We start from the raw sequence: 27,215 nt of genomic DNA on the forward strand, positions 1-27,215 counted from the left end.
GCAGTAGGGGAAGGGGAGATTTTGAAACTGGTGAAGTCCACATTGATACCATATGGCTGCAGGGTTCCCAGGCGGAATATGAGTTGCTGTTCCTGCAACCTTCGGGTGGCATCATTGTGGCAGGTTTCAAAATCTCCCCTTCCCCTACTGCATCCCTAAACCAGCCCAGTTCGTCCCCTCCCCCCACTGCACCACACAACCAGCCCAGCTCTTCCCCCCCACCCACTGCATCCCAAAACCAGTCCAACCTGTCTCTGCCTCCCTAACCGGTTCTTCCTCTCACCCATCCCTTCCTCCCACCCCAAGCCGCACCCCCATCTACCTACTACCCTCATCCCACCTCCTTGACCTGTCCGTCTTCCCTGGACTGACCTATCCCCTCCCTACCTCCCCACCTATACTCTCTCCACCTATCTTCTTTACTCTCCATCTTCGGTCCGCCTCCCCCTCTCTCCCTATTTATTCCAGTTCCCTGTCCCCATCCCCCTCTCTGATGAAGGGTCCAGGCCCGAAACGTCAGCTTTTGTGCTCCTGAGATGCTGCTTGGCCTGCTGTGTTCATCCAGCCTCACATTTTATTATCTTGGAATTCTCCAGCATCTGCAGTTCCCATTATCTAAGAAACATTTGCAGCTACTTTGTCAATTCACTTTAGCATCTTATTTACCTCAATTAGACTTCCTCTCATTCTAAACTCTGTAAAATATTAACCTAATCTGTAGGAATACAAGAATTATATCATCGATGGCTATAATTGAGAAAATTGTCTTGAATCTAGCAAGTAACACCTGAATAATGCATCCTGAAGACAATTTCTGGGATATATTTGAATGTTCAGTGTTAATCTCAAGCTGGTCAGTCTGAGCTGCATCTGGTGCCTGAGGATGTTGTAGATTGTATAAGTTTTGCATTCCTTTCACACATACACTTGAATGTCATGTCGTGCTTTCCAAAAGGGGTAGGGGTAATAGGTTTGTTCTGATGTATGCCGAGGATTGTTTTGCAGTATTTCCAATTGCAGATGGCTGGATCTGCTCACCTAAGCTGTGAAGGTGCAATGTCAGTGTGAGGACAGGCTGGTGTGACACGCAGACTTACATGGGGTGTCTCTGTGTTGCTGTACAATGGAGCGGTGTCAAGTACACCAAATGCTGCAGCATTGTTGTTACTTATAGATCTTGCATGGACTTTTACTGCTGCAAATGTCTAACCTATTGGAGAACTGGATGCTGAGTTTGGCAATTCCAAATGGATCGGCTAGGTCTGAAAAGACAGATCCTGTACTTCCGTTCTAAATCCTGTACAGCTGAGATTTCAGGTAAAATTGACTTGAAAGTTGCAGAGCAGTTGCAGTTTACCACCTGCTCTGTTTAATATAGCTGATGCTTGATATCATGGTGCAACATCACCTAATTATTTGTGTTTTAACACACAACCTAAAATTCAACAGATGTGTACTTGAAGCAAATGCAAATTGTTGCATAATTGCCCGACAAACAGCACTCCCAGAATGATATTGCTGGCTGTTGTTGATATTCCACACAATGCATGAACAGATTAACTCATGATGTACCAGTTTGCTCTTTGTGAATGTTGCTGTATGATGCAATGCATATGTAACTATAATGCCAATAACATATGAAGTAGGTTTCCATATGCCACTGAATTATGGGGCATGGCTTTGGCACTGCTGTCTCTGGATATGGTGATGTTCTAGAATGCCTTACCAGATTGGCATGTCCTTCGGTGAATTACAGAGGCTTGCGCCAAAGAGACGTGGGAATAGTTTGGTAAAATATTTGGTGAAAAATCTGGAGTGAAACAGGTTAGAAATGAAGAAAGCAAAATCCAGTGAGCAGAAGTGCAGTGGGTCTGGAATTCTAATCATATCCAAAGTTTTGTTATGTGCATTCTCTTGTCTGTTTAAAATTTTAGTCTGAGTACTGTACACAGAAGGGGCAGCCAGCGTGTTTTTTTTAAATTTGCTGCAGGTGGATGCCTTTAAGACCTGTTGATAAACAGTAAGCTCTGCTATAATGCGAAAATTGTGTTATAGAAATAATTGAGCCAATGTGAAATGTGGGGTTGGGGGCAGGCTACCAAAAAATATCACTCAAAATCACTCAAAGTGTAACACAAAGGATAGCACAGTTTGAATAAATGTTTAATTCATATCTAATAACAAAATACAAGTAAATTTAACACTTTACCTTGAAAAAGTGTCAAGATGACTTGATGGAGGAGGAGGTTTTGAGGTTGCTGTGTTGTTAATGTAGGGACTGAGGTTCATCATCACCATCACCACACCACCATTGTTATCACCACCTTCCGGTGAGGTTGTGGTTGCAGGGTCAGGATGAAAAATAGCAAAACAAGAAGTGGATGGCTGTGGTTCATTGTCTTCTGACTATTTCTTGGGGGTTTGTTTTAAGAGGACATCCAGTTTTTGCTGCTTTGCTGTTTTTCTTCTTTCATGAAGAAGCTGTTCATAGGGTGCCAAGTAAGATCTTACGGCATGAACTGCTACCCTGCTGCATTCTGCATTGTAATCGTTGAGCTCCAAGAGCTGCAAATGCTTCTCAGTTTCCCTCCGGTTAGAAGACAAAACAGAAGTACAAAGCTGTCATTGTGCTGCATCCTGGACTTTATCTTCTTCATCTCCAGCTTCCACTTCCCTCCCAGTGACAAGTGTTTGCAGATCATCTGTAGCGAGGCCTTCATAGTGGGACTGAAACAGCTCTTCAACACCCTCACCCTCCACTTCTTCAAATCCAATTTGCTTTGCAAATCAACACAGTGTTCTTTGATTCTGGGGAGCTCCTCTGATGGATCAAAGCCTTTCAAATCTTAAAAAGAATCTCGAGAACCTTCTGCCAAACTGCATGCAAGTAATCCTTCCTGACACCACCCCAGGTGTCCACAGTAATGTCAATTCCATTCTTGATGTTCAAGTTCTTCCAAAATGGAAGAACACTTTTGTTATCCCCCTGAGAGGCTGTAATCAGCTTCTTAAATGTGCAACTTTTTTTTAACTCACTCCCAGGATGAGGGTGTTGCAGGCTAGGCAGCATTTATTGCCCACCCCTAATTGCCCAGTGGGCACTTAAGGGTCAACGACATTGCTGTGGGTCTGGAGTCACATGTAGGCCAAACCAGCGAAGGATGGCAGTTTCCTTCCCTAAAGGACATTAGTGAACCAGGTAGGCTTTTCCCGAAACTCAACAATGTATTCATGGTCATCATTAGATTATTAATTTCAGATATTTATTGAATTCAAATTTCACCATCTGCCATGGTGGTCATTGAATCCAGGCCTGCAGAACATTATATGGGTCTCTGGATTAACAGTCCAGTGATAATGCTACTTGGCCATTGCCTCCCCTTAAAGCTTAAATTATAAGTTTTAAAAGCTGCTATTTCATCCTCATCCATGGGTTGGCTAATATTGCACATGTTCAGGATAAAGCCCTCGAAATGATCATGTGATGTCAACGATTACTCCTTAGCACACCGATGGAATTGTGTTTTCGCCAACACGAGTTCGCATTTTAGGAATACCATCCCCCATTTGTCGGTTGCATTATAGGAAATTTGTGTTGCCAGAACACCACGCTTTATAGCAGAACTGACTTTAATTTAAATTTGTTATATGTCAATCCTGCAGTTCTTGTCTTAATGGCACCATATTAACAATGTTAAGAAGGATTCCTACACATTTGCTAAGACTGTTCAAGAACATTGAGAACCATAGCATATCTACAAAGACCCTTTTGGGATACAGCCAGGCTAAGTGCATACCACAAAAATTGGCACGTGGAAGATAATGTGGGAAAATATAATGTTATGGATCTTGGCTGGAAGAATAGACGAGCTTGATATGATTTAAATGGAGAAAGACTGCAGAAAGCTATCGTGCAGAGAGATTTTGGAGTCCGTGTGCACAAGAAACGAAAAGGTAGCATTCAAGTTGAGGTGGTAATTGGGAAGGTCAATGGAATGCTGGCCTTTGTTTTGAAGAGAATGAAGTTTAAAAATTAGAAAATCTGGCTTAAATTGTACAAGGCACTAGTCAAACTACAACTGGAGTATTGTGAACAGTTTTGTTCCCTTTATCTGAAGAAAGTGTACTGGCATTGGAGGCAGTCTGAAGAAGGTTCATTCAGTTGATACTGGGTGTGGAGGGACTATCTTTTGAGGAGATTGGGTAGATTGCGCTTGCACTCTTTGGAGTTTATAAGACTGCGAGGTGATTTCATGAAACATATGAGATGCTTGGGCCTTGACAGGGTGGATGTGAAAGGGTTGTTTCCCCTAGTTGTAGTGTTCAGGACAAGAGGGCATAATCTCAGAATAAGTAGCATCCTTTTAAGACAAGAGAGGGGGAGAAATTTCTTCTCTGAGGGCAGTGAGTTTGTGGATTCTCTGCTTTAGAGGGCTTTTGAGGCTGTGTTTTAAGTATATTCTAGGTTGAGATAGACAGATTTTTAATTAGTCAGGGAATCCACCATTGTCGAGAAAAGGCAGTTTTAAAGTGGAGTTTTCGATTAGCAGATCAACCATGATTTCATTGAGTGGCAGAGCAGACGTTGGGCTGAATGGCCTGTTTCTACTCCTACATCTCATGGTCCATGTGTTCTTTTGATAGCACTTTCTCTTAGACTTTCCACATGTAAAGAGAAGGTGACCTGGTGAAGTGATACCAGCCTCTATGGAGTTATTTCACTGCCAGCTTATTTATCAGCAAATAATTCAAAGAACCTATTGATTTACATTCATGCAGTCATGGACATATACAACATGGAAACAGACCCTTCGGTCCAACTTATTCATGCCAACCAGATATCCCATTTGCCAGCATTTGGCCCATAGCCCTCTCAACCCTTCCTATTTATATACCCATTCAGATGCTTTTTAAATGTTGTATTTGTACCAGGGTCCATCACTTCCTCTGCAAGCTCATTCCATACATGCACTACCCTCTGTGTGAAAAAGTTGCCCGTTAAGGTCCCTTTTGAATCATTCCCCTCTCACCTGAAACCTATGCCATCTAGTTTTAGACTTTCACACTCTGGGGAAACGGCCTTGCCTATTTACCCTGTCCTTGCCGCTCATGATTTTCCTCTCTTAAGTCACCCCTCAGCCTTTGATGCTCCAGGAAAACAACAGCCCCAGTCTCTTCAGCCTCTCCTCAGCTCAAATTCTCTAACCCTGGCAGCACCCTTGTAAATCTTCTCTGAACCATTTCAAGTTTCACAGCATCAATTGTATAGCAGGCAGACCAGAATCGCACACAATGTTCCAAAAGTGGCTTATCCAATGCCCTGTCCAGCTACAACATGACCTCCCAACTCTTATACACAATGCACTGACCAATGAATGTGGACATACCAAATACCTTCTTCACTGTCTTATTTTCCTGCCACTCCACTATCAAGGAACTATGAACCTGTATTCCACGGTCTCTTTGTTCAGCAGCAGTCCTCTGGACCTTACAATTAAGTGTATAAGTCCTGTACTGATTTGCCTTTCCAAAATGCATCACCTCACATTTATCTAAATTAAACTCCATCTACCACTCCTTGGCCCATTGGCCTGTCTAATCAAGATGCTCACAGTGTCACTTTATAATAGCAATCTAGGGGTACAAACTGTGTCTGAATCTTGTGCATTTGGACTCAACAACTTCTGCAGTTGCGTTCAATTTCAGTGACATCATGTAGATCCAAAGAGATACTGTTGATGTGGGATCCCCTTTATGCCTAGATCTTGGTCACAACTTTGTTGGTTACCTCATGAAACCACATCTTCGATGGAAAGGCCACTAACCTCCTATCCCTTGCATGCTTTGGTTGTATATGTAGATGACAAAATGTGGAATATATCAGTCGACAGCTGCATCAAAGAATTTCTTTCCACTGATTAATAAATTCTTGCCTGCACTCAAATTTACTATTAAAATGGAACAACCAAATGAGCTACCTTTACTTGATGTATTAGTTGAGAAATCTGAAAATGTGTCCAGAACTCATGTCTACCAAAATCCTATGTTTACCAATGTACACATTAGGATTCCTACAGTTGCACATGATACAGGTCAATCTTATTGATTGATCTTTGTGAATCAGACCTCAGTCATCAGATCAGATAAACCTGATGCTGAGGTAGAGCATATCAAACTGTCCTGCTTGGTAACTGATACTCTGATCAAATCATGAATTGTCATACATCATGAAAACTCATTCACCCGTAGTACTGCCTGGTAATTGCCTCCAATTACCCTGCAAGACAAACACTTGCAAAAATTTGAAATGTTGTGAAGCTAGCTATCTCACACTGCCATTATGTAGTAAGTTTATGTCCAGATGTTGTGTGTTAAGAGAACACAACAGAGTAATGTGATATATATGCTCCTGTGATGGTGTGATGGCATGTATGTAGGCCATAGCGTCCCAACAATTGGCATGCCCCGTTGACCGTTTGCAGTTGGCAGCATGCAGCTCATGGTCTACCAGTCCTTGTTTGCAAGGCTCAGAAAGATATATCCACAATTTGATGTAATTCTGCTGTTGGAAGTCATTTATTTAATAACCTTAGCTAAGAGTTGGAAACAAATTTAAGATTATCAGCAGAGTTTGCACTGTGATGCATTTACTGATTCTAGTAACCACATTCAAGTATCCAGGAGCTTGTTTTAATTAAGCAAAAGGAGTTTGTGTGTACATTGTAACTTTGTCAAACAAAAAAAGGGTTATGAAGACAGTCAACCTCTGCTGCAACTGCAAGGCGCAATGCCTTGTCAAATCACAATTAACCTGAAAATCCAGCATCAGCAGTTCCTACTATCTCTGTATCAAAATTAACCTGCTTGGCTTGAGAATTAAGATTGTTGGTTAACTGCTGTTGCTACATCTCCATGGCAATGATGGCCCAACTAATCAGCATCCTCTGTCATGCTCTATAAAATGGTATCTTTTTTTCTCAAGAGTATTTCTGAAATATGAGTTCTGATGAGTGTAATATGAAAAGCTTCATCTTAACTTAATCATTGCTAAAATGAAATTAAATTGAAAATACTTATGGAGTGATGTCAGTAAGTTGTGAGCGTTATCTATAAGACATGTCAAGCCAGTATCGATGATCTACATGGAGAAAGGCCCATGGAGCAAAAGTATTTTAAATTATAACAGTGGTCTCCAAGAGAGTCATTTGTTCCCTTGCCTGTTGTGTTTGGCTGGAATTAGAACGTTGATGTATTTGGCTGCATGGTATTGTCTAGAGGTTTATTTCAAACAATTATTACCGTTTTAGAGTTTTTAAGCAAATAAATATATTGAGCAACTTTATTTTATACTTCCTGCTCACATATTTGAACAGATGAAGAGGGCTCACAGGAGACTGCCGGCCTCAATCACACTGCATTAATTTAGCATAATTACAAATATGCTGCCTTTTGTTGAGGCTTCCTCCTACCTGGTTGGTAATCTATAATTGTATAACTGAAAATAAATCTTTTTTGCTCAGAATGGCCATCTTACTGAGGTATTCTGAACAGTCTGATTACATTTTGAAAGCTGTGCCAAAGTCCACAAAATTACAAATATGTCAACAGCAGTTTAAATTAAAAGAAAACTCCACGATGTTATAACAAACCAGTTCATGCTATCACTGTTTGTTCATCCTTTAAAAGATTACACAATCTGGATCAATATCTACCTCTTGGTCGTTAGTTATTCCTTGGGCATATCCTATCTGTTCCAAGTTTCATTCAAGATTTTAAAAATATATATATTGCTAATGGATTTATAAGCCATGGAGGAAAGCATGCCTCAATATATTTTTACTGATGGAGGGAATTGATACTCTAACAGAATCATAGAATCCTTACATGCAGCAAGAGGCCATTTGGCCCATTGAATCTGCACTGATCCTCCCAAACCCGCATATGCCATCCCAATAATGCTGTATTCACCGTTGTCAATCCACCCAGCTTCACATCTTTGTACTGTGGGCAGAAATTAGAATATCAGTGGAAACCTATAGCGATGCAGGGAGAATGTGCAACTCTACCCAGACTGTCAGTCTTCGCTGAAATTAAACCCAGGACTGAGGCACTGTGAGGCAGCGGATCTAATCACCTGGCCACTGTGCCATCCCGGAATGTTCTGGCTTTTTCTGAAGCTTTATATATATAATCCCACATGTTATGCACCTTGATCAGGTGCCATCATAAAATGGACTATGTCTTCTCTCATGGTTGTTTGCAGTTATTTTTCTTGTTGAAAGCTGTTATGTTGAGGTCTAAGAAATGGAAAGTACAGAATCAAATATACTTCCAATTGCTTGAGAAACAAGATAAAATTGTTAAAGTAACAAAGGTATTGAAACTGTGGATTATACTGGGCTTTTTTTTGTAGTTTTCAGTGAATATTTGAACTGTTTTTTGCATTTTCATTTGCAGATGTGAAAGGACCCCCAACACACAGGCTGTCATGTGGTCAGTCTCCATACACGGAAACAGCCTGGGATCAGAAATATTGCATGCTGACTGATAACCAAATGATCCTTTTGAATAAGGAAGAGGAGGTAACATTTAGTAGTATTAAAACTATTTTGTGCCAGATTATTACGTATGTGTTTCCAGTATAGACAGTAGATAAGCAAAATATCTTCACTTCTGCTAGGGGTAACTTTTGATGTATCGTATTCCAGAAAGTCTAGTATCTAGTGGAACACGGCCAAACTACTTTTAATGATGAGTTTTTGAAGAATATCTTTGCTTCAGCTGACCTCCTTTCTCTGATTTCTTGACTGTGAGCTTCTCACACCCACATTTAATGAAAACAAATAATTAAATCTTAAGTAATTTTGCAGCATTTTTCTTTTGAGACATGGGCAGGATTGAATAAGGATTCTAGTCTTTGGTTATGAAATGCAGTTAATCAGTGTGTCATGTTACTCCCTAGCTCCCTTTCCTTTAAATGAGTTGAGTATTCAGGATGACTCAGAATCATAGAAACCATGCAGAGCTGAAACAGGCCACTCAATCCAACAAGTCCACACCAACTCTCTGAGCAGTATCCCACCCAGGCTCACCCTCCTACCCTCAGCCTGCCTTTGCTATGGCTAATCCACCGAACTAACACATCCTTGGGCACCGTGGGCAATTTAGCAAGGCCAATCCACCTGACTTGCGCATGTTTGGACTATGGAAGGAAACGGGAGCAGCTGGAGGAAACCCACACAGCCGTGGGGTGAATGTGCAAACTCCACACAGACAGTTGCCCGAGACTGGAATTGAACCAAGGTTCAATTAATTGTTATAACCAAAAATTGTTTATATTAGAACTACTCTCATTTTAATGACAGAATGAATGGTTGGAGAAAGCCATTCTGTGCAACCTCAGTAAAATTTATCATAGTCTGGCAGTGGTACCCATACATTCACATTTTGAATTGCGTTACTGAAGTAGAATAGAAAGTTTAGGATCACTCAGCGAGCTACAAAGCTGAATAAAGAATCCAGCTTTCTTGAGATAATACTTCTCAATTGATCAATCTAATTTTATGTGTTTAAATTCAATTTTGATCTCTAGTTAGTGCGTTGAAAGAGCCTAAAATCCTTTTTCAAAGTCTTTTTTAGGCTGTATCAACATAATAACTCAAAAAATCAAAATTTAATTTAAACACACGATGAAAGTATATACGTTTGTTACCATTAGCTGCAGGCATTTATTGTTGATAGCTTTGGAGTTGACAATTTTCGAGAAAGTGTTGCTATTTGTGATATTCAGAGAATAAAAGTATTAGAATTTTTGTTGGGCTGCCGAATTTATACATCAGTGGGCAGAGTTTCCAGGATACACAGCACAAGAAAGTATCCAAATCATGTTCTGAGTGCACATGTAGTATGTAAATTATGCACTCTTTCATCTTTTCTGAATTTATTGGAGAAGTGCTTTGATGGGTTTTTCTTGTGTGGACAAGTTACCACAAAACCACAGTACTTTCTTTTGTGGGTATTCACAGCTTATCAGAGATGGAGAGATCGTTTCATGAGGTTATGATCAACCTGTTAGTAGGGAATTAGCTGTTCGTCATGGATTGCAGAGATTTTTGTTTGCATGTTTTGGATAAGGTTTTTTATTCCCAAGCTGAGAGATGTCATTTGTGGAGTGTAGATAGTTTATTTTGTGAATGTTGTCATTTATTGATAATTCAAAATCATCAGAACTTCTGTCAGTTTTCTAACTTTAAATTCAGACACAGTTTCTTATGTTTGATGGGTATCTCTGTGAATTTTGCTCACTTTGCACAACAGCCTTCCTGTGACTTCTCACTGATGCTCTGGTTTTGTGCCCGAAGAATATTTTTATGCTAGGAGGCTCAAAGAAATCTGAGCTGAGACTGACTCGTGGTCAGAAGAAAGCTAATAATCCCATTTCATCTGCACAGGATATGTACATTTTGAACTGAACATGTCAGAATCTCACATGTCTTTAAAGGGCAGTGATAAACTTGGAACAATCAGCTTGCAAATAGTGAGGTGCCCCTGCATATTAGTGACAAGTATCAGAACAGCAGAAAACTTTGAACACAGTGCAGACCTTTTGTAACAAATCAACAGAAATCAAATATGCTTTGTTGTATTTAATCTAGTCTTTGAAAATTAGTGACTTTTGCATACTTATTCTTTATTCCTAGAAAATTAAACTTCTATTAAGGATCACTAGAGTGATCATTAGGAGTGCACAAATCGAATTTGTCCAAGTTTTATTTTGGTTTTCCCTTCTGGCCTGTTCATTCTTAAAGCTGCTTTATGGACTTGGCATTGGAAGAAAAGATAATTGACTGGTCTTATGAAACATTCCGAAGCTATGATTGTGGAGTACACTGTGCAGTCTCATAAGATTTAATGGTGGTGCAGCAATAAACTGACATTTCTTGAGAATTAGACAAATTAAAATTTTTTGAGATTTTGATCAAAGATTTTGAGGCATGCAACAAACCTAAGCCTTAAAATGTTTTAAAAAGGGCATTTTAGGAAATAGCGGAAAATACATTCAGATGGACAGAGAGGTATCAATGAAGACTGACTGACAGGTTATAATAGTAAAGCATGTTGTATAAATATCTAAAGTAAAACAGTAGGTTAGGCAAGCGGCGCTACTAATGGGACATTACCGAATAAATCCTATTAAGAAGGACAAAACAAGAAACCTGAATTATACTCTGCCTTGAATTTCACAAAGCTGTGTGCCAGTGTGAGTTAAAACGTAGGAAAAGATTTAGGTTAGTTAAATATCCTGATATAAAGGGAACAAATTAGCACTGTAAAGGTTGCTGAAATTTTAAGTCCATAGGGCATTAGGCCTGATGCCATACGTAAGTAATTTACATTTTGCTGCTTCTTTCCACCAATGAATTCTAGGTGGATTTGAGATCCAGTGTTGATGATGACTAGGAAACTATCGTCGATTGTACTCAAAACAATCTGGTTCAGTCATGACTTCCAGGAAAAGTAATAGAAACATAGAAACTCAAAGTAGGGAAGTTCATTCGGCCCTTTATGCCTGCATTGCCATTTGATATGATCACGCTTGATCCTCTTATCTCAATGCCATATTTCTGCTTTCTCCACATACCACTCAGTGCCTTTAATATCTAAAAATTTATCAATCTCTTTCTTGAAAATAATCAGTGACTCAGCATACTTGTCCTTCTGTGGTAGAGAATTCCATGGTTTTATCTCCCTTTGACTGAAGATACTTTTCATCACCTCAGTACGAAATGGTATACCCTATATACTTAGACAGTGACCGCTGATTCTAGACTCCCCAACTTGGAGAAAGTGTCCTTCCTTCGTCATGTGCGTTCAGTCCTATCAAAATTTTATACATTTCAATTGTACCCCCTCTCTTCCTTCTAAACTCGAGTGAATACAAACCCTTTTGAAGCAATCCCCGCTTGTAGACCAGTCCTGCCATCCCTGATATCAGCCTAGTAAACCTTCACTGCACTCCCTTCATCAGTGGGAAGATCAAAACTGGGAGCAATGCTTCAGATATTGTCGTATGAAGACTCTGTATAACTGCAGCAAGAAATCCCTACTTCTGAACTCTCATCCTCTTGAAATGAAGGCAGACGTACCATTTACCTTCCTAATTGCTTACTGCATCTGCCGTGTGTTCGGTCACTCACTCAATTTGTCCAAAACATCTGAAAAACCTTCTTGTATCCTCCTCTCAACTCTCAATTTCCTCCTCTTTTGTGTGGTCAGCAAACTTGGAAATGTTGCTTTCAATTCACTCCTCCTTTATATATATCGTGAATAGTCAGGGGTCAAGCACTGATCCTTACAATCCATAAGTCACTGCCTGCCATTCAGGAAAAGACCATTCATTCCCACCTGCTATTTTCTGTCTGTCAACTGATTCTAAATTCAAATATGATCGATATATTGTCCCCATCAAATTTGTCTTAATTTTACCCACAAACCTCTTAAATGGGACCTTACCAAAAGCCTTCTGAAAATCCAAATATTATCACATCCCTGTTCTCTTTTATTTCATCACAGAGTCATGCAGATTTAGACAGCACTGAAACAGGCACTTTGATCTAACTTATCCATGCCAACCGGATATCCTAAACTGATCTAGGCCCATTTACCAACATTTGGCCCATATCCCTCTAAACCCTTCCTATTCATGTACCCATCCTTTTAAATGTTGCAGTTGTTCCTGTCTCCACCACCTCTTCTGGCAGCTCATTCCATACACAAACCACCGTCTGCATGAAAATGTTGCCTCAGGTCTCTTGCAAATCTTTCCCCTCTCATCTTCAACTTACTCTCTGTAGTTTTGGCCTCCCCTACCCTGGGCAAAAGACCTTGACTATTCACCCTATCCATACCTTTCATGATTTTATAATCTTCTATTAGGTCATCCCTTAGCCTCTGATTGCTCCATGCAAAAAAATGCCCCAGCCTATGCAGCATTTCTCTGTAGATCAATCCCTGCAGTCCTGGCAACATTCCTGTTAATATTTTCTGAACCCCTTCCTATAGCAGGGAGTCCACAGTTGAAAACAGTATTCTAAAAGTGGCCCCCCAATGTTCTGTACAGATATAAGTTCAGTCTTTTTACAAGCCTATCAGTGAAAATCCCAGTGTGTCTCTTCTATCTCTTTAAAAATGAGGTACTCTCCTCTTTTCTGAAAACTCCATCCATGATTTCCTTCATGAGTTTATCCAGTTTCCTTTTGGCGGAAGTTCTAATTTACATGTTCTAATTGAATCTGAATCTACCACCTTTTCAAACTGAGCCCCAGACCATAGCAACTTTCTGCATTATAAAAGCTTCTCAGAAAGACCTTCCGCAAATCCTGTTTGTGCTGGCTTGCTGAGTGGTATCAAGTGAATTGCTCATTCTCCTGCATGCGCTTTGTAAACCAGCATACACTTTTTTTGTCATAAGAAAATCCAACTCCCTTTCCATTGATTTGTTTCATCCTGCCTCCACCAAAGGCAGGTAGTGCATTTCAGACCTTACCTACACATGACATTAGAGTATTCTAACTCATTTGATTTTTGACAGCTATTTTAAATCTGGGCCCTCTTGAATGAGACCCTATCAAAAAAGCCTTTTGAAAATCCAAGTTTATCACATACACTGTTCTTCATTTAGTCATAGTCATAGATTTATATAGCACAGAAACAGACCCTTTGGTCCAACTCAAGAGTGGAAACTGATTCCACACTATCTACTCTTTCAGACTCTTCCTACTTGAAGTATTCAATATCATATCTCTTCTCAGTATTGTCCTGAAAAAAAATCCTAATTTCTTCAATAAGAAATAACAGCTCCAAAATTCTCAACATTATGCAGCATCTGTGGACATTTAGTGTTTCAGGTGAAAACCCATCAGAACAAGTTCACGTGTTCTGATAATAGTCATTAATATGAAACATTAGCTTTTTGTTTGCACAGATTAAGTTGTCAGCTTATTTTGGTTCTCATTTAAAGATTTCCAGGATATTCAGTACTTCACTGTCGTATTGTATAGCTTCTTCAGTGATCTTTGTAACCTAAGTTCCTCTGAAACTGGAGCCATTCTCAAGAATCTTTTGCATTCTCAATACCTTCACATCTTTCTTAAACTAATGCAACCAAAACTGGATGCAAACTCCAGCTGAGGCTGAACTCGTGTCATATACAAGTTCAACATTACTTCTTCGCGGTTGGATTCCATGTGCCTCTTTGTAGAGCCCGGGATACTGTATGTTTTTATTAACTTTTCTCTCAATCTGCCCTGCCACATTTAATAACTAATGCACATGTACACCCAGTTCATCTGCTCCTGAAAACCTGTTCTTCCTACAAAATTAATTATTTCCAAATCTCTGCATTGAACTATTTTTTATTTCACTCATGGGACGTGGGTATCTTTGGCTGGTCAGCTTTATTGCCTGTCCCTTGTTGCTCTTAAAAAGATGGTGGTGAGTTGCCCTGTTTAAATCCTGCAGTCCATCTAACACCCATCTGCCCATTCGACCACCTAGTCGATATGCACTTTGACATTGAGGTGATCCTTCCCACATTTCACAAGGCTCACAATCAAATTTGAAATACTGTCCCAGACAGAAAAGGCCCAGGTCATTAATATACGTCAGGAAAAGCAAGGGTGCCAATACTGACCCCTGGGAATCTCCACTCCAATGAAAAACACACATTAACCTTTGCTTCCTGACACTCAGCCAATTTCACATTCATATTGCCACTGTCCCATTTGTTCCTGAAGCAATAACTTTGTAACCAACTCTGCTGTACAGTACCAAATAACTTGGCCTATGAAGTCTGTGTACACTGCATTGAGAGAATTGTCCACATCAACACTGATTGTGTCCAGAAAGTCCAGCAGTTTTAATAAATCGGAAATCCATGTTGGCTTTCCTTGATTACTGCATCATTGTCCACCTGACTATTAAATTTTCTTCCAAATTATTTTTTTTCTGGAATTTCCCTCACAACCAAAGTCGAAGTGGCTGATCTGTGGTTATACCTTTTTTTGAGGAAGGCTGCAACATTCACTGACTTTCTGCCACCAGAATTAGTTGCTCCTAGTGTACTCCATCAAAGTGAATAGCTTGTATTAAATAGTTAGCAAATGTTTCATATAACTAAATTTCATTTAATCTGCATTTGAATGATATCAATTTCCACATTTCTAAATGGATGCAATTTTTGTTGGTCTTTCATTCCTCAGCAACTGCTTTCAAAATATTTGTGCTAGTAATTGGGTCACGGATGTCAAATATACTCTGATAACAAATTCCAAGTGGCCACTAATTATAACATGAGTCTTGACCAGCAATTTTGTTTGGGTACTGGACTAGACAGCACACAACAGCTTTCCACAGAGATCGACAGATCAAAAAACCAGTGCAGGTTGTTCCTTCTGTAAATTGGACACACAATACCAGTATTAAAACACTGCTACAGTTGAAGTTAGCAACCAAAGTAATGGACTGGAACTAAAGGCAACACATTCCTGGTCCTGCTGGGAAATGAGAGGAGTAAACAGAATGCATTAAATATATAATTAGGATAATCTAAATGACATACAAATAGAATTATATTTATGACAAGGTTGTAATTGGATTAAGCTACTTGAGTAAAAGTAGGTAACTTGATTAGTTCTCCACAGGATAACGTGACTTAGGATAATTCAATGGAAAGTTGCAGATATTATATCTTTTTAAAAAGTCACAAATGCATTTATGTTTTAGCACCTTCCCAATGGGTGGTACGTCAGTGTTTGGAGTAGAAGTAACACAAAGAGACCAGGAGAATGCAGATATGAATGTACTAAGTTATTTGCTTAAAGGTAGAAATTCAATAGGAGATGTGTAGTTGACTTTAGTGCCCCTGGATAGGAAGCAGAAACATAAATCTGCAGATAGTTAATGTATGAAGGAGAAGTCTATAACATAAAATAGCATGTTAGCACTGACTGTCATATATAACAAATAGCAAGAGGAGGCCATTCAGCCCCTCAATCCTGATGTGATCATGATCTCAACTAGATTTTCTTCCATAATGCTTGACTCTCTTGTAGATCAGAAATCTGTCTAATTCAACCTTGTATGCTTTGAAGAGTCAACTCAAGAATTCTTTACTTTGATGTAAAAGGCTCCATAAAAGAAATTATTCCTCATCTCACTCTTAAAATGGAAACTCATTATTTTAAAATGCTTTCCCTTCGTATCAATTTGCCCATGGCTTTGTGAGAAGTGAGAGAGATGCTTTGAGCGGCTACCTTGTCAAATCCCCTCAGAACCTTGCATGCTTCCAGTCAATCACCTAGCATTCTCCTGAACTTGAATGAGTATAAGCCCGACCTGCTCAACTTTTTGAACAAGACAACCTTTCCACCTCACGAATATAAAAAAGGGGAAAAGAACCTTGTGTTGTAAACTAGTTGTCTCTCTGTCTGTCACACTGTCTCTGCTAGGCACTGCATTCTTTAACGAGTTTCACGTTGAATCTCAAGTGCATGTTATTCTTTCTTGTCACTTGCAGATGTAGAGCTACTTTCCAAGTCTTGCCCAACAAGGTCAAATCTGACTGCCAAATAGCTTGCATTCACTTGGGCAATTCTTGTCATTGCTCCATGTTGACCATTTATCTGTAGATTGATAGCCTGTTGCCCTCATTACTTCTTTAAAAAGTTGCATTCTGCTTGTACCCAAGCCCCAAATACAATGTCCCTTTTACAACTGCATCTTCTTGTGTGCCAACTTCAAAACTCACTGCCACTATCTCAATTACAATTCTTTTCTCCTCCATGCTAATCTCAACTGTGGAGACCTTTCTTTTTTCCGAAAACTAACAGCTATTTAAAAGAGGTAAGCTTGGCAACTTTTAAGCACTCTGATTTACGCTCTCTTTTCAAACTTCTCACACTTGGTTCATACTCATCAGTAGAAGGCTGAGGACAAGAAGTTGGACACATTCAGCAACATTAGCACAATGACACTGAAATCCACACAGTGCTTTCAGTGTCGTAACATTAAGAGAACTGACTGAAGACACGGTCAAAGAGAGAGGTTTCTGAAAAAGACTAGAAGGATAGCAAAGTGAAGGGTCAGAACAATCTAGGAAAGGCTATTGAATGAAGAGCAGATAGATAAAGGCTCTGATGAGTGGAGAAGGTAGGAAGATACACAAAAGAGGTCAAAAAACCAGCCAGAGTGCAGTACCACTGGCACAAAGGCTGGAGAATGCTCGTAAAGTAAGAAGATGTCTTCTAGCAATAGAAGACAATTTAAAAAGTACATTTGTTGATGGGATGTGGAAGTCACTGGTGTCATCAGTATTTTATTGATCATAAAACGCAAGAGCAGAAATAAAACATTCATTCCATTGTTGCTTCGAAATTCAAAGTGATCATTGTTGATCTAATAATTCTCAACATTTCCCTGCAATTTCCCCAGAATTCTGATTCCCTTGCCAATTTAAACAATAATCAGTGTGTCACAGCCTTGAATACACCTATGACCCAGGCTTGATAGCCCTCTGCAGCAAAAGAAATCCACAAACTCACCACCCTCAGAGAAAAAATTGCACTTAATCTCTGTCTTACTCTTAGATTGTGCCGTCTAGTCCAAAACACTCTCACCAGGGAAACAACTCGTGAGCATGTACATTGCTCAGCCCCTTAAGAATCTTGTATGCTTCAATAAGTCACCTCTCATTCTTCTAAACTCCACTTCTCCTCAAAAAGGACCCAACATAACTGTGATCAACCTAGTGAACCTTCTCTGGATTGCCTCCAATATTTTCTTTCCTTAGATGAGTGGACCAAAACTGTCCATAGTATTCCAGCTGTAGCCTTGTATAGTTTTATTCTTTTACTTCATTCCCTTTGAAATAAAGGCCAAATTTCCATTTGCCTTCCCTATTTCCAACTGAACCTGGGTGCTAGATTTTTATAACTTATGCATAAGGACTCCCAGACCCCTCTGTGCTGTAGCTTTCTGCAGTCTTTCACCGTTTAAATTTAATGCAGCTCCTTCACTCTTCCTGCCAAAGTGCGTAAATTCACATTTTATAATGTTATGTTCTGCCTGCCCAAGGTTTGCTCACTCACTTAATCTGTCTATATCCCTGTGCAAATGCCCACCATATGCCTTCCCATCTTCTATGTCTGTATCATCTGCAAATTTGGTTCTAGCACATTTTACTTGCCTCGTCTAAGTCATTAATATATATTGCTAAATTTATCAATAATGTCGAGAGTTCAAATGACAGCAAATTAATTAGTTATACAAGCACAGAGGATTCTAATTTGATGTACAATCTTTTAGCGAAGACCTGTAGCTTAAGTTGTGGCTGGAATTTTTTTTAGATTAGATTTGATTCCCGACAATGTGGAAACAGGCCCTTCGGCCCAACAAGTCCACACCGCCCCTTTGCAGTATCCCACCCAGACCCATCCCCCTATAACCCACACACCCCTGAACGCTGTGGGCAATTTAGCATGGCCAATCCACCTAGCCTGCACGTCTTTGGACTGTGGGAAGAAACCGGAGCACCCAGAGGAAACCCACACAGACACGGGGTGAATGTGCAAACTCCCCATAGAAGTCACCCGAGGCTGGACTTGAACTCGGGTCCCTGGCGCTGTGAGGCTGCAGTGCTAACCACTGAGTCACCGTGCCGCCCAGCTGGTTCGCCGAGCTGACTGGTTTTCGTGTTCCTTCTAAGTGATATCTTCAGTGACATCTAGCCTCCATTAATTCTGTTCTATTTTGAATTTATAAAGTCTGGTTTGTCCTGGTGGATCATTCTGTTTCTGGTTTTGCTGTGTCGTGGTATGTAGATGGGTCTATTTCAATATGTTTGTTTATGGCACCTGTGGTTGAAAACCAGGCTTCCAGGGATTCTTGTGTTTGCCTTTGTTTTACTTATCCTAGTATTGTTACGTTGTCCCAGTTACACCGTTGTTCTTCTTTGTCGGAGTGAATAGAAACGAGGGAGAGATCATCTTGCTGTTTTGCTGTGAGTTGGTATTCATGTATCCTGTGGGCGAGTTTCTTGCTCATCTGTCCTATGTATTGCTCACCACTAGGATACGTGACACCAACTTGCAGCAAAACGGCAAGACCAACTCTCCCTTGTTTCCATTCAGTCCAACAAAGAAGAACAACAGTTTAACTGGGACAACTTAATAATACTAGGACAAACAAGACAAAGGCAAACATGACAATTCCTGGAAGCCTGGTTTTCACCCGCTGGTGCCATCAACAAACATGTTGAAATAGACACTATTGACATACCACCACGCAGCAAAACTAGAAACAGAACTATCCACCGTGACAGAATGGACCATATAAAATTAAGAATGGAAGAGTTAGTGGAGTGTTGACAGCAATGAAGATTTCACCTAGAACAGGGATGAAATGTGTGCATGAAAACCAGTATAATCATATTGGCTATGTTTCTGAGACAAATATCAGTATCGAAATAGAATAAGTTAGAGACAAGTATAATATAGAGTCATAGAGATGTACAGCATGGAAACAGACCCTTTGGTCCAACTTGTCCATGCCGACCGGATATCCTAAATAAATCTCGTTCCATTTGCCAGTATTTGGCCCACATCCCTCTGAACCCTTCCTATTTCATGTACCCATCCGGATGCCTTTTAAATGTTATTATTGTACCAGCATGCACCATTTCCTCTGGCAGCTCATTCCATACCACCATCCGTGCGAAAATGTTGCCCCGTGGGTCCCTTTAAAATCTTTTCCCTCTCATCTTAAACCAATACCTTGTAGCTTTGGACTCCCCCACCCCAGGAAAAGACTTTGTCGATTTACCCTATCCAAGAAATTCACTTATTTTCCAGTTGGTCGCTTTGGTCCCCAGGTGGAGAGAGAGGGAGAGAGTTGTGCATGACCAATTTTCCAGTATCTACTAATGCACAAGACCTGTATCCAATCAACTAATTTTGAAATGTTATATATGGTTTATAATTGCACTAATTAGATAGGTAATACTGCACCATCACTCATCTCTGACAAAAACGATTAAAGCCATGTACTTCTTTCATTTGCTTAATATTTAATACAGTGCTAGGTTGTACAATTTAGACAAACAATTATTTGAGTTGCTTAAAGAAAGGAACCATTCAATTAATGATAAAAATGTATCTGGGGTGTATACTTCTACTTACATCCTCAAGCAAAAACAGTAGATTCGTTAGCATGATGTTTCTTTTGTTGACCATGCTGCCTTTGTCCTCTTCCATTTATGCTTTCCAAGTGTTCTGTGAATACACGTTTTATAATAGACTCTTGCATTTACCTCACTACTGATGTTAGGCTATCTAGTCTGTAATTCTGTGTATTCTCTACATTTCTTTTTAAATAGTGGGGTTACATTTGCCACCCTCTGATCTTTTGGACCACCTCCAGAGTTGAAAGAATTTTGGAAGGTGACTGCCAATGCATCCAATATTTCTAGGCCCATGTCCTTGCAATTTCATTGTTATGCTGTGTTTCCTCCTGTTGGTCAAACCTTTTAATCTATATTGCTGAATTCTAAAATGCTGGGAAACCTCAAACTTGTTGCCTTTTCTAATACCGTCCCAAATTTCTTCTTCTTCAAGCCACCCTCCCTTGTTTATTTTTGTGCCAGACCTGACCGGGTCTGGCCTACATTTGACTCCAGACCCGCAGCAATGTGGTTGACTCTTAATCACCCTCTAGGCAATTGGGGATGGGAAATAAATGCTGGCCCAACCAGTGACGTTCTCATCCCGTGAATGAATAAAGAATAAAGGAATAATTGTTGAATTTATGCACATGTTTTTTAAACATTAACCATTGCTTTTCTACCATTTTCATAAGTTTCCCCAATCTATCCATGCCAATTTGTGACTCATGCCTTCGTAGTTCCTTTTATTGAAATTTAACACCCAAATTTTTGATTTGACTACTTCACACTCTACCTTCTTGAAGAATTCAATCATATTATGGTTGCTGCTCGCCTGGCGCAATAAGATTGTTAATTCATCCTTTCTCACTGCATCTACCCAGTCTAGAATAGCCTGCTGTGTGGTTGGTGTGAAAATGAAACATCATGTACACACTCCAGGAAATCCTCCTCCACAATATCATTGCTAGTTTGTTTTTTTTTCATTCTACATATAAGTTAAAATCACTCATGGTTACAATTGTACCTTTATGCAAGTGCCCTTGATTTCTTGTTTTAATATCTTCTCTTATATCTTCACGACTCTTTAGGGGCCTGTTAACAACTATAAAGTTTTTTGCCTCTTGATGTATCTTGTCTCCACCCACACAGATTCTACATGTTGAGTTTCTGAGCCAATATCCTTCCTCACTACTGCATTTATCTTTACTAACAATGCTACCCCACCTCCTTTTCCTTTTTGTCTGCCTGTCCTGAATAACCATGGAACTTCATTTTTGATCCTTGGTCATCCTGCAGCCATGTCTCTACAATCACAACTATATCATAACCATTTATAAAACACGAAAGGATTGCAGACGCTCTAAACGTGGAAAAGCTCTGTAGGTCTGGCAGCATCTGTGAAGGGAAAAACAGACTTAACATTTCGGGTCTAGTGACCTTTCCTCAGAACTGGGTCAGTGGACCCAAAACGTTAACTCTGTTTTTTCCTTCACAGATGCAGCCACACCTGCTGAGCTTTTCCAGCAACTTCTGATTCATAACCATTTATATCTATTTGAACAGCTAATTTATCTATCTTGTTGTGATTGATCCATTCATTAAGATACAAAAGCTTTTAGACTTGTCTTTTTAATCATGTTAGTCATCTTTTCTTTATTTTGCACTCTGGGCCCCTTTGCTTTGCCCTCATGTTTTTTCTGCATTCCATATCATTCCTTACGTTTCTGTCTTTTGTTTCTATCCTTGTTTCTTTCTCCTCTGTTTTTCCCCGCTGCAGTTTCTATCCTCTTGCCACTCTAGTTCAAATCCGTTGTTTTAGCTGGCCTGGCTTACATGTGACTCCAGGCCCACAACAATGTGGTTGACTCTTAACTGCGCCCTGAAATTGCCACGCAACTTACAAATTATGGCCTTGCCAGCATTATCCATATACCATAAATCATTGAAACAAATCAAAAAGGATATAGCAGGAACTCTATTCATTCTTTCAAACATCCTGATATCCACATTTTGTCTCAAAAGACTGGAGAAGTTTCAAGTTTAGTGCCTCCCAGAGAAATGAGGGCGCTATCAATCAGGTCACCGTAGATGAGTCATCCTAACATGGATACTGAGTGAGCTTTAAAGTTGCTAAAATTAATGTTCACACCAGAATAAATGACTTCAGCCAGATGGAGAAATACATAATAATCATCTAATATCTGACAAATTAATGGAGTCCTTTGTGTCAATTGATCAAGTGATTTATGTTTATATTTTGTATATGTTAATATAGATAATAAATTTTGAAAAACCATTTTATAAGACACTTCATTGGAAGGGCATTGATAGGATTGATGTACACAAAATTACAATAAATACAATATAATTCTAAAATTTGCAAATGACATAAAACTTGAGAGTATTCAGAAACTGAGCAGGATAGTGACAGTGAAAAGGATGTAAGCTTGAGGAATTAATGGAAATATAAAAAAATTAGTTATTTACATAGTATAGATAAATTTAGTTAATATAGATTAATAAAAAGTTATGTGATGTAAAATGTTGTGGTTGTATGCACGGTAGGGAGGAAATGTGAAACAGCGGGTACAATTCTAAACAATGCTCAGAAACAGAGAGAAAAATTGATGGTGGCAGACCATGTTGAGAAATTGTTAAAAAGACTTCTGGATCCTGGCCTTGATAATAAGAGATACATTGTACAAAAGCAAGGCTGGACTGATGAAAGTTTATAAAACCCTAAGTTATCCTCAGCTGTGCTATTGTGCCCAATTCTGGATGCCGCACTTGAAGAAAGTTTTAGAGGCTTTACAGTGGCTGCAAGAGAAGATTCAGGAGCATTATTGCTGGAATGCCGAATACCAGTTATGTGTATGGACGGGAGAAGCTGGGGTTGAATTCCATAGAAAAAATATAGTCCAGAGAAGCTTACAGGGCAATGGATATTTCCTCAAGGCTGGAAAGGAACCTGGAGTCAGATGGAAGGGATCTGGTTATTGTTGTCTATGTTGATAGGACTAGAAAGGAGGTTCTGCTGAAAGAATTTTAACAACAAGGAGTGAAATTAGAAAGCAGAACCTCAAAGGGAATAATCCCAGGGTTACCGCCTGAGTCACAGACAGACTGGTAGAGGATAAACTAAGTCAAAGAGTTAAATGTATGACTCAAAGATTAATATGGGAGGAGTGGATTTCAGTTCATACGGCAGTAGCATTTCTACTCATAGAATTGTCCTAGTGATACAGGCTTCTTTTGACCCTTCTAAAAGCAGAAAGAACTGTGACTGCTGGAAATTAGAAACAAAAACAGAAATTGCTGGAAAAGCTCAGCAGGTCTGGCAGCATCCATGGAGAGATGCTGCTTAACTCGCTGTGCCTTGCCAGCAATTTTTGATTTTGTTTCATTTGAACCTTTATGGGAGCAGTTTCCTGGTGAATCAATATCTCAGCTTGTAGACTGGGCTTCAAACTAATTAAATAGGGGGAGTGTTCCAAAGATAGGGTCTATAGGCTTTTAAAGCAGAAGAATAGCAGGATTGTCGAGCAGCTATTATGAAACTGGTACCCAGGAAGGGACAAAGGAAATAGGGTCAAAGGGGAAAAAAATGTCAGAAAGGTGGTATCGGTATTGACTCTTTAGTTAAGTATTTCCACATAGTATTAGGAACAAAATAAATAAATTAATGGCACAAATGGAAGTTAATAGGTACGAACTTAAAGCCACATGGAGATACGGTTACAAGAAGATCAAAGCTGGGAACCAAATATTTCGGGGATACGTGACTTTTCAAATGGACATGCTTTACAAAAGGGTGGTGAGGTCGCTTTGTTACTGCAGGATGGAATAGGTGTAATAGGTGCACAAAATGATCTTGGATCAGATGATGCCAAATCCATATATGTTAATCTAAGGAATAACTAGGGGAAAATGTTGGCAATAGTCAATAGGCCACCAAATAGTAACTGGGAGAAGTCATAGAGTGTACTCAGAACAGTTTCTGAGAATTGTAGTGGATATAACAAGGACAGCTGAGTGGTTTTCACTGCCGCCTCACAGCGCCAGGGACACGGTTTCGATTCCGCCCTTGGGTGAGTGTCTGTATGGAGTTTGCAAATTCACCCTGTGTCTTGGGTTTCCTCCAAGTTCTCTGGTTTCCTTCCACTGTCCAAAGATGTGCAAGTTAGGTGGATTGGCCATGCTAAATTGCTCCTCATGTCCCGAGCTGTACAAGCTAAGTAGGTTAACCATGGGAAATGCAGGGTTCCAGGGTAGAGGGTGGGTCCGGGTAGGGTGCTGTTTGGAGGGTCAGTGTAAATTCAATGGGTCAAACGACCTGATTTCACACTGTAGAGATTCTATGAATCAGACTATTTTGGATAGTTCCTGCAAGTTCCTCTCCAAGTCCACACCATCCTCAGTTAGAAAAATATCTGCTTTCCTTCAGTGTTGCTGGGTCAAAATCTTGGAACTTCTTCCTTTATGACATTGTGGGTCTACCTACATCAAATGGACTGCAGTGTTTTATTTGCACTCCTTTCAGCACTTGATGGGATAACCGTTCAGATGAGATTGCCATGGCATATATTCATTTCACTGTGATTTCTTTCAAAGACACTGATGTTAATTATTAAACATTAAAATGTGTCTGCAGTGATTGCGGTTTCCCTGCAATTGTGTGTGGATGCAGGGATGATACTGTTTGTTTTACCCAGGATGAGGGAATGGGTTTGGACATGTGGAATGTTGCCTGACCAGTGCTGGGTTCAGGAGAGGAACTTGTGATGGGAGGAGTAGATGAATGCAGTCAATGACACAGCAGGACAAAGAATGAAATTCTGCATGGTCACTATGAGTAGCTCAGCACCACATTAAGGAGCAGAACCTCAAAGGTTAGAACTACCTGAGCCATGTGCAAATTGGCATCTATCAAATCAAATCAGAGAAATGAAGGATCTCTGTAAGACAAAGGGGTGGGAGAAATGAGTTCTGGTTTGTGGGACAGTGACACCAAAAGTAGGATCTGTAGGAATGAGTTGGTCTGCACCTGAACTGAGCTGGAGCTAGTGTTCTTTTCACCTGCATAATTTAGCGTGCAGATCTTATCCAAGATAGTGAGGGCAAGGGATCAAATTAGGGAATATGTAGTAAATCCAAAGGTAGAGACCAAGGAGGAATATACTACTATATGAAATTATAAACAGACCATGATTGGTTCTGATAAAGAATACAAATGGAAGCTTAAACCAGCAGTTAACAGGAGAATTTATTAAAAGAATAAAGGATAACTAAAAAAACTCTTTACCTGAATGCATAAAGCATTCAAAACAAAACAGATAAACGAAGAACTCAAGTAGAAATTAAGTATGATATGGCAGGTATTACAGAGACATGAGTGCAGGATGACATGGAATGAGACCTAAATCTTGAAAAATACAGGACATTTAGGAGAGTCTGGAGGCGAAGACGTGTGCATGTGTATGTGTGTGAGTGCATGCATGCATGTGTGTATAGCAGTGAGTTGATAGGTAGGTTTAGAGCCCAGAAAGAAGTTAGATAGTTGATGACAGGAGCTATGAATTAGTTGAAAATGTGTCAGTTGTGCTGAAAACGATCCGTTGCATGACAGTGATAACACAGTGTGGAGCTGGAGGAACACAGCAGGCCAGGCAGCGTCAGAGGAGCAGGAAAGCTAACGTTTTAGGTCGAGACCTATCTTCAGAAATGGGGATGGGAAGGAGGCTCTGAAATAAATAGATAGGGTGGGTGTTGGACTGGGAAACGTAGGTGGCATGGTGATAGCAGGTAGGTAGTGGTTGGGATTGGTCAGTGAGGTGGCAGGAGTGGATAGATGGGAGAGAAGATGGACAAGTCAAGGAGGCAGGGAAGAGAGGGAGGATTGGCCTTGGGAAAATGCCAGATGTGGGGAGATTTTGAAGCTAGTAAAGTCCACTCTAAGACCATTGGGTTGGAGGCTTCCATGGCATAATATGAGGTGTTATTCTGCAGTTTCTGGGTGGCATCGTTGTGACACTGGAGGAGGCCCAAGATGTACATGTCGTCTGGGAGTGGTAGGGGAAGTTGAAGTGGTTCACAACTGGGAGGTGTTGTTGTTTGATGTGAACCGAGCATAGGTGCTCATATTCTACCTTGGAAGCCTACAACCCACTGGTCTCAATGTGGATTTTACTGGCTTCAAAATTTATTTCAGAGCTGCCTTCCCCTCCCCTATTTCTGAAGAAATGTCTTGACCCAAAATGTCAGCTTTCCTGCTCCTCTGATGCTGCCTGGCCTGCTGTGTACCTCCAGCTCCACTCTGTTACCTCAGACTCCAGCATCAGCAGTTCTTAGTATCTCCATTGCATGACAAGACTTGGATTGTGGGTTAGGTAATCGACAAGAAAATTATTATACTCTATGTTTAGTCCTGAAGGCTATAAGGTATTGCAGTGGAACATGAGGTGCTGTTCATCCAGCTTGCATTGAGTTTTGCCAGAGCGCTGCAGCAGGCCTGAGACAGACATGTTGGCATAGGAACATGGTGATATGTTGAAGTCATACCTGAAAGCTTGGTGTCATTTTTACTTCGGAAGTCGGTGTTCTGGGGCCACCGAGAGAACAGGCTACGCTAGACCTGCTATCAGCTAACGTGATAGGATAATTGATGATCGCATATTGAGGTAACAACTGCAGTGTGATTCAATTTTATATTCATTTTGAGGAAGGGAGGTGTAGCTACGAGACTTTTAAAAATATTTAATTTAGGGCAATTATGAGGGTTAGAAAGCAAAGCTGAAGCAAATTGACAAATTTGGTTAATGATAGCTCAATGGTGATGCAGCGACAGATATTTAAGTGGATATTTCAAAATGCGCAGAATAGGTACGTTCCCAAAGATTTCCAAAACACAAATCAACCAACTGTGCTTTACTCTCTTTAATGCTTCGAGTTTCGAATTTAAAGACAATGTATGTAACTTTGCAGAAACAGATGGCAGGTC

The 27,215-nt window shown here is 40.0% G+C and overlaps 1 protein-coding gene across 9 annotated transcripts in view; it reads left to right on the plus strand.

Moving 5' to 3' along the window:
• The window catches only part of rasal2 (RAS protein activator like 2), a 348,750-nt gene that overhangs the window by 144,338 nt on the left and 177,197 nt on the right, over positions 1-27,215 (plus strand). For all 9 annotated transcript variants that reach the window (XM_059647745.1, XM_059647746.1, XM_059647747.1 and 6 more), the window contains exon 2: positions 8,458-8,582. In XM_059647745.1, coding sequence (XP_059503728.1) covers positions 8,458-8,582 — 125 coding nt within the window. The remainder of the gene's footprint in view (positions 1-8,457; positions 8,583-27,215) is intronic.

This window comes from Stegostoma tigrinum, chromosome 8, assembly GCF_030684315.1.
Source record: "Stegostoma tigrinum isolate sSteTig4 chromosome 8, sSteTig4.hap1, whole genome shotgun sequence".
NCBI lineage: Eukaryota > Metazoa > Chordata > Chondrichthyes > Orectolobiformes > Stegostomatidae > Stegostoma > Stegostoma tigrinum.